The 9031-nt window shown below is 37.5% G+C and overlaps 1 protein-coding gene across 1 annotated transcript; it reads left to right on the top strand.

The window, feature by feature from the left end:
* The first annotated feature begins 1008 nt into the window (after positions 1-1008).
* LOC145284663 (uncharacterized) lies at positions 1009-1446 on the top strand. The gene has a single exon (XM_080133563.1). It carries the CDS (start codon positions 1009-1011, stop codon positions 1444-1446), a length of 438 nt encoding a protein of 145 aa, XP_079989689.1.
* The last annotated feature ends 7585 nt before the right edge of the window (positions 1447-9031 follow it).

Here is a 9031-nt window from a genome sequence, read left to right as displayed (position 1 = left end):
TATTTTAAAAGATGCTATATGATTGTTAAATCTATCTCGTCGGATGAAAAATGAATGGTGGCTGAAGAAGGCTAGGGAGATCCAAAGTCGTGCGGACTTTGGCGATATCCATGGTTTCCACGAGGCAGTAAAGATGATCCATGGTCCAGGGCAACGTTCAATGCATCATGTGCGCAGTAAGAATGGTGCTCTCATCAAAGAGAAGAACGGAATCCTGAAGAGATGGGCTAGACACCTGTGGGGGGGCTGCTTAATAACATCAATGGCACCGATCTCTCCATTGTCGATGATCTTACCACCCTGCCGCCCATTCCCGAGCTGGACAACCCACCATCCTTCAGCGAAGGCAATTCCCAGCCTAAAAAACGGCAGCTAGTCCAGACAGCATACCTGCTGAGATCCTCAAGTATGTGGAAGGATGCTGACATTATCCTCGTCTACAAACCTGCGGGTGACCGCGCTGTCTGCGGCAACAGCCGAGGCATCTCTATCCTCTCTCTCACCGGCAAGGTATTGGCTAAGATCATGCTCACCCGCCTTTTGGAGACTGTTGTCGATCTTGTTGTCCTAGAATCACAATGTGGCTTCCGTCAAGAGCGAAGTACCACTGACATGATTTTCGTTGCTCGTCTCCTCTAAAAACATAGTGAGCTTTTTTGGCCTTTGTAGATCTAACCAAGGCCGTCGACACCGTGAACCGTGACTTGTTATGGAACATTCTCCGTAAGTTTGGTTGCCTTCCTACTTTCTTTTCAGTCCTCTAGCAGTTTCACATGTGTACTCGTGTTGCCATGTAAGGTGTAGAATTGGACAATTTTACCATGAATGTCAGCGTTGGGTCGGTCATTTTCATCCAGTTCCTGGTTGCCGTCACTTTGGTTTCTCGCCGTGACCTTCAACATTCTGATACCGTTGCTCTCCAGTATCGTCTTGATGGCAGCCTCTTTAACCTGAAGCGTCTTTAGACCAAGACTAAAACTTCTGAAGAGTTCATCTTCGGCTTACAGTATGCCGATGATACTACCTTCCCTAGCCAGACCTCCAGCGGACTTCAGCACGTACCACCGGGCCGGCCTTCTTATCAACACTAAAAAGACGGAAATCTTGCCAAACGTGTCTCCAACTGATGCTCCCATCATCACCGTTAACGGTATGCTTCTAAAGAATATCAGCAGCTGCACATATTTTGGCTCAAATCTCTCATTCTCCTGCGACCTCGGCGTGAAGCGTCGATTTAATCTAGCCTCTTCTGCTTTTGGTTGCCTGAATGACCAAGAGTTCACCAACCGCAATCTCAAAACCCATACAAAGGTTGCTGTGTACAACGCAGTCGTCATACCCATCCTCCTGCACGGATCCGAGGCATGGGTTCCATACCGCCGTTACATCAGGCTACTGGAGTCATTTTACATAAGACGACTACAACAGATCCTTGGTCCCCATTAGTGACACAAGGTGACCCATTCAGAGATTCGTAGGAGAGCTTCGCCTCTAGAGTAATTCTTTATCCGTCGTCTTCGCTGGTTTAACCATGTCATCAGGATGCCCTCAAACAGACTACTTCGACGAGTACTCTACAGCTAGCTCACTCATAGCCGACGAAACGTACGCTGCCCGAAGAAACGCTACAGGAACTCCACCAAGGTTATCCTCGAGCGCTGCAATATCTCCTTCACTTGAACGCTAAATGTTTTTATTTATATTCTAGCTGATGGCACCCAAATTATTTAAAAAAAATTTTTGAAATTATTATTGACTAGCCTGGGTGCCCGGACTTGCCTGATTATTTGGAGGAGTGTGTTGAGGAAAAATAAAAAAATAAAAATAAATAAAAAAATAAATATATAAATAACATGTGGTAGTAGGCAGGCAGGCAGGCAGGCGCTGATCCTACCGCGAAGGAGGAAAAGAACGTGAACAAAAAAGTAATGTCTTTGCCGTTTCGTCCATCGCCAAACCGGAAGTGACGACTGTTTAAATTTAGGCGAGTAAATCGAAAAGTATGAATGAATTTCTAGAATATCGGCGAAAAAAGCAACCCCTCGGCGTAGAAAAGTGCCCAGTTTAGGGTGAAGAAATTAATGTTTTTAGCAAATTTTTCGATATTTGTCGTCCGAAGTGTTGAGCTTCAAAACGATACCGATCTCGTGAAAATCCGTCAGATCTGTCGAGAGTTTTAGGTAGACATACATACATACATACATACATACATACATACATACATACATACATATAAACAGACAGGTGAGATTTATATTATAGAAGATTACAATATAATAATCAATAGATAATTAGATCCATAATAATCAATACGAAACCTGTTTGAATTAAAATATATTTAAGCGTATTTTACGACCGTAACACGCTGGGGGGGGGGTTACTACGAAATATGCATGAATTAAAATATCATGTTTAAGCGTATTTTACGACCGTGCTATACTGGAGGAGGGGCGGTATTAATATTCGGCACAATATTATCACCAATAAAGGATTGTCACTATAATAATAAATACAAAAATCTTCATAAATATAAAATACTAGCATGGGTGCCCAGCGTTTCCCGGGTGTTTGGAGGTGTGTGTTAAACAAAATAAAAAAAAAGTGGTAGTAGTAAGGCAAGCTCGAACCCGCACCGCCAAGGAAGAAAAGAACGGGAGGGAAAATGACGTCTATGCTGTTACGACCTCCGCCAAACCGGAAGCTACATTCTTTCAAATTAAGGCTAGACAATCGAAAGGAGAGGATAACCGTAAAAAATATCGGCGAATAAAGCGACCCCCCTGTAGAAAAGTTCCCAGTTGAAGGTGAAGATATTAATGTTTTTAGCCAATTTTTCGATATTTGTCGTCTGAAAGAGCGGACTTTTAAACGATACAGATCTTGGTAAAATCCGTCGCCTCTGTCGAAAGTTTAAGGCAGACATACATACATACATACATACATACATACATACATACATACATACATACATGCATATATTGGTAACTAAAAATTTTCGACCCAAACTGATTAAAAAGCTTGTCCTATCTCTGAAAACTCTTTATGTCAAATTTCAAATGTTTCGACCAGAAATTGTCTGAGTAATTTGGTAGAGACCGCAGAGGTCAATTTTTTAAAAAACTTTGACCCCTATTATGACTCCTTAACATTTATTGTTTTGGGCTCAAATCAAGTTATTAAGTTAGATCCATGTCCAACGAACCTATATCTAAAATTTCAAGTGTTTATACCCAAAATTGGCGGAGGAGTTTGGTAGAGTTCTCAAAGGTCAAATCGTTGAACTTTGGCCCCTTAACAGACAAATTTCTGGCCGAAAACCGATTACATAGCTTTTTCCAAATCTCAGTACTCTGTATATAAAATTTCGAGTCTGTAGACTAAACATTGACAGAGTTATTGCGTAGGGAAATGTACACAGACAGACATACAGACAGACACACAGACATACAGACACGTTCATTTTTATACATATATATATAGATAGATAGATTATATTTAAGCGTATTTTACGACCGTGTCCAACGACGGAGGAGGGCATATATATAAAGTAGAAATAATAACTAACAACGGATTGACTTTATAATAATACGAAATCTGTACAAATTAAAATATCATTTAAGCATATTTTTCGCGCGTGTGACGCCTGGTGGGGGGGGGTTATATATTGGGTACAACAAAACAATCATTACGGAATCGGCTCTATAATAATAAATACGAGATCTGCACAAATTAAAATATCATATTTAAGCATATTTTACGATCGTGTCATGTCGAAAGAGTGAATTAATAAATATTGGGTACAATATAATGATCAATAGGGAAATGGCTCTATAATAATAATTACGAAATCGACATAAATTAAAATAATCATACTTAGCGTGTTTACGACCGTGTCATGCTGGAGTCTATTATTATTGTATTTCTCGTCGGTTTGTTTATAAACTCCTTTTTTTTTTCACGATAGACCATCCTAAGCACATATATTCTGAAATTGTATGTGTAATTTTATGTGTACACAAGTTTCTTATGTTTTGTTTTGATTAATGCGGGACAACCTAACCGTGTCGTCTTCATTTACACTGTATACATATAAAAAGGAAATACGACGTTTCATTTATTTTCTATAACATGAAAATCATAACCGATTTAAGAAAATTACGGTAGACATGTTAAGAAATTTAATGGCTTCACGAAGAATTACGTAGAATGTCTTGTCGATTTCTGACACATCTTTTTTTGCTCACGTTCACCCCTAATAAGGAATATCGCCACTTGGACGCAAGTGGTTACTATTTGGGACCATGCCTTGGAAATATTAATAAGATGTTGGTTTACATTACATTTAAACTTTTGTATATCAGTACAGCCAGGGAAACAGGTAGCAGGAAGGGAATTCCAGAGTCCAGCTGTTCGAAAGAAGAAACTACTAGAGTAGAAAGCTTTCTGGCATTTAGGGACCTCTACAGTGAAGGGGTGAGATTTTGCTGCTAAACAGGTTTATTGGGGCTATGTACAACAAGGGGTCACAAGTGCAGCGAGTTCAACAGAGCACATGCCGTTAAAATATTTGTAAAACAGGCACAGAGATGCACTATTGCGGCAATAGGACAGGGGTGTGAGCTTAGTTGACAAAGTGAGACCTATTAGATTAAAAAACTCTTTTTTGGGCCATTTCCAAAAGAGTGAGGCTAGTGATAGATGCACCAGATGTGGAAGCAATACCCCATGCCGGGTTTTCCGTGTAAGTGTTAACGACTGTACATTTATAAACAAAAAATATACGTGGGTATGCGTACGTTTATGTTTGTGTATATGTGAGTTTATATTTATGTATGTGTGAGCTAATCATTTTCGTTTCATTTTAATTCAGTCAAAGTTCTCAGAAACCAAATAGACTCCATTCCTGGGTCTAACACTTGATTTCTATTAGGTTTGTTCAAAAATAATATTTTTTGACGTTCAACTTCCAAAGATCATAATTCCTTTCATAATAAACTTTATTAATCGAAATAAGAACCATTAGAACCGACACATATTTGCCAACGGAAAACACGTTTATTTATCCCGTTAGCATAGAAATCCGGAGTTCTGGAAGCGATAAAGTCATTGAAGGCCGAATCAGCATCATCTCAGCTTTTGAAGCATTTTTCTCGCAGGAAGTTGTCGAGATGCTTGAAAAAGTGACAATCAGTGGGCGAGATGTCAGGTGAATATGGCGGGTGAGGCAGAGTCTCGTAGTCCAATTCGCTCAGCTTATGCAAGGTTAGTTGAGCAACGTGCGAGCGAGCATTTCCATGAAGGAGAATTGATTCCTTCATATTGACCAATCTCGGGCACATGCGTTGGAGCTTCTAGTGCATTTCGTCAATTTGTCGACAGTACTTTTTCGCCATAATCGTTTCGCCCGGATTCAAGAAGTTGTGATGGATTAGACCGGTCGCAGACCACCAAACAGTCACCATAATCTTTTTTTGGTGCAATTTCGGCTTCGGAAAGTGTTGTGGAGCTTCTCCGGCATCCAACCACTGGGCTGAACGTTGCCAGTTGTCGTAGAGGATCCACTTCTCATCACACGTCACAATCCGCTCGAGAAATTGGTCGTTTCCTGGCGTAGAAGACACTCCAAAACGACGATTTAAAAAAAAATATAGTTCAATTCATTTATCCAACTTTTATTTACTTCCTATTTGCTTTAAATGACGAACGACTGTTGAGTGGTCGACCTCGCGTTCAACAGCAACTTCTCGTGTGATTTCGCGAGGATGAACTTCAATTAACGCTTTTAAATGTTCGATATCAACCGCAGTCGACCGCCCGCGACCGTCTTCATCTTCGAGGCTCTCGTCACCATTTCGAAATTTCTTGAACCACCTTATGTCACACGTTCGTTAGTGGTTCCTTAGCCAAACACATCATTGATATACCGAGCTGTCTCGGCAGCTTTTCGGCCTAGTTTGAAATGGAAGAAGAAAATCATACGGATTTTGCCCATGCTGTTGAAAAGCCTGCAAAAAATATAAATGAAGAGATTGAGAACGATAACAAATAACACGATTCGATAGATCGAAAAACGCGCGTCAAGATGATATATTTATATATTTTTTTTTTTACAAGGTGGTCACCACTTGTCAAGGCCCGGAAGCCACTCATGGATAAGGGTTATTGTAAGTACAGTACGTTAGTGTGGATATTTTAGAGTGTCTACTTAAGGGGGCGGTTCATCAGGAATTTGTTTACGTTGGACTTGAAGACATCCAAGTTGTAGCCAGGAGGGAAGTAGGCAGACGGAACAGAGTTCCACAGGCGTGCAGTTCTAAGAAAGAAGCTTTGTTCATGGAATCTACGTTTTGATTTAGGCATAGATAAAGAGTGGGGAAAGTTTTTGACAGTGGATTCAGCAAGACGAGTGTTTTTTGTAAAACATTGGCGAAGGGGGACCAGAGATTGGAGTTCAGATATATATATATATATATATATATATATATATATATATATCTATATCTATATATATATATATATATATATATATATGAACTCCAATATATATATATATATATATATATATATATATATATATATATATATATATATATATATCAATGAATTAATTCAGATATCATATATAAAAATAACATATGTGAGAAAGCGATATTGTTTTTGCACCAACATAATATATGAGATACATAGATATTCGAATAGTTGGTGCTTCTATATTATGATAACGAAAAATATTTTCTACCTTATCGTTTTTCGTCATTTTTGGATATGCTACTATTTGCGACATGACAATTACGTAAGTACCATGTGTTTTACTTGAAATTCAATATTTCTTTTATTATTATAATATAGAAGCACGATATATTCGATTAAACTTCTCTACCTCTCAACCGTTCAGTTAATAAAAATATTGAGAACATAATTTTCCACTCCCCAATTGACTATTTAAATGTTATAGCATGTCTTTCTTGTGGTCTCTTGCTCTTACTGGATTCCAGAACAAGAATTCATCTAGTCTTGTGAAATAACCAGCTTTCTGCTGTGACTTTCACGAAAAACACTCGTCTATCTGAAACCACTATCAATAATTTCCCACACTCTTTATCTGTGCCTAAACCTAAATGTATATTCCATGAATAAAACTTCTTCTTAGAACTGCACGCCTGTGGAACTTTCTTCCCAATGCCTGCTTTCCAGCTGACTACAATCTAATTGTCTTCAAGTCCAACGTAAACAAGTTCTTGATGAACCGTCCTCCTAAGTAATTCAAGTTACAAAATTCCCACTACTTATGTTTACTACGCTATAATCACATTGACTAATGTATGCCCATTAACCATTATCCTCAAGTGGCCTCTGGGCCTTGATAAGTGGTGATTCCTGTGTAAAAATCAAAACAAAACAACAACAACAAAAAAATTATTTGTAGAAGGTACTCCATTCCTCATAAAAATCAGCGTGGGTTAGCCATACAGAGATCTTATTTGGGCTACGAATACTGTGTGATTTGGAATATGACGTCAGGATTTACTTGTAGGGCAATGTATCCTTATATGTATGTATGTATGTATGTATGTATGTATGTTCATGTGTGTGTATTTATGTGCGCCTGTATGTGCATATGTGGGTATTTATGTGTGTATGTATTTATGTTTGTATATATATACATATATGTGTATGCGGGTGTGTATGCGTGCGTTTGTGTTTGAAAGTCAACGTGTGCCTATGTGTATGTTTGAATATATATATATATACGTGTTATGTGTGTATCTGTGTGTTTATGTGCGAGTATACTGAATGTCTGTATATAAATGTATATATGCTTGTGTCTGTATGCATGTTTGTGTATGTATGTGTACATGTGTATCAATGTGTGTTAAATCTCCACAATTGTAACTTGTATTCGTGTTAATAACTTGCATTATTCGCTAAGATATTGCTGTACGGTAAAGCATTTTTTGCTTATCTTTTGTCTTCCCCTTCCCTCCTTTCTATCCACCTGCTCGTCGGTGACTAGATTTCACCCGAACGAGGAGGGGAGTGACAGGTGTGTCCATGGTTTTTACCTTTACACCACACCTGCTGCAGCCGCTCCTACACGGCCACGCTTACAATATGTCAGGATATGTCAATAATGCCTCAGAGCAGTGAAAGCCGACAGTAACTCGAGACACAATCGTCAAGACGTCCACAAATCTTCGACCCTTCATATTTTTTTAATACAATTTTAAAATCATTCTAAACGCAACATCAAAGAAAGAGGAACTTTTGAAGCCAATCTCTCTCTCACTCTCTCTCTCTTTCTCTCTCTCTCTCTCTCTCTCTCTCTCTATATATATATATATATATATATATATATATATATATATATATACAACTAGAGTTTCTTCAGCTATAATCGAAACCAAAATAAAAAAGAAGAATTCTTGATAAAATTATTTATTTAATAAGTTTTTCAAAATATACATAGTAATTAAGCTACACAGAAGTTTTCGTGTTTGTTCCTCGTGAGGATTTGTCAGGTAACAAGACCTCATGAGGATGACACGTGGAAAATTCTGTGTAGCTTAATGCCATATATATTTTCAAAAGTCTAGTTCTACTTACGTATCGAGTACTGCCGAAGTAAATAGTAAAAATAAATCGATAAAATTTTATGTAGATACAAAAAAATAATATATATATATATATATATATATATATATATATATATATATATATATATATATATATATATATATATATACTTCATAATAAGTAATGCAATAAATCTATTACTATGCAAATCCAGTGATACAAAATCCAGTCTTACAAAATATTATTGGCTGTAATATTTTATAAAGACAATCCCAGCTAAATAAAAATTGCTCAATATACCAAATAGAGCAAATAAATCATAATTTAGTAATTTAAATTTTATGATGTGAAATGGTTAAATTTCAAATTTAGAATTTTTATTAAATATTAGCAAATATTATAAATGGTTTAACCATTTTTTTTTTTTTTTTTTTCTTTACAAAGGCGTCACCACATT

This window comes from Euprymna scolopes, chromosome 9 (assembly GCF_053919585.1).
Source record: "Euprymna scolopes isolate OS-2025 chromosome 9, ASM5391958v1, whole genome shotgun sequence".
NCBI lineage: Eukaryota > Metazoa > Mollusca > Cephalopoda > Sepiida > Sepiolidae > Euprymna > Euprymna scolopes.
This window is presented reverse-complemented; position numbering and strand designations above follow the sequence as displayed.

Bases quoted from the DNA above. Each gene is read 5' to 3' on its own strand.
- LOC145284663 (XM_080133563.1), top strand. From the start codon at position 1,009: ATGCCGATGATACTACCTTCCCTAGCCAGACCTCCAGCGGACTTCAGC.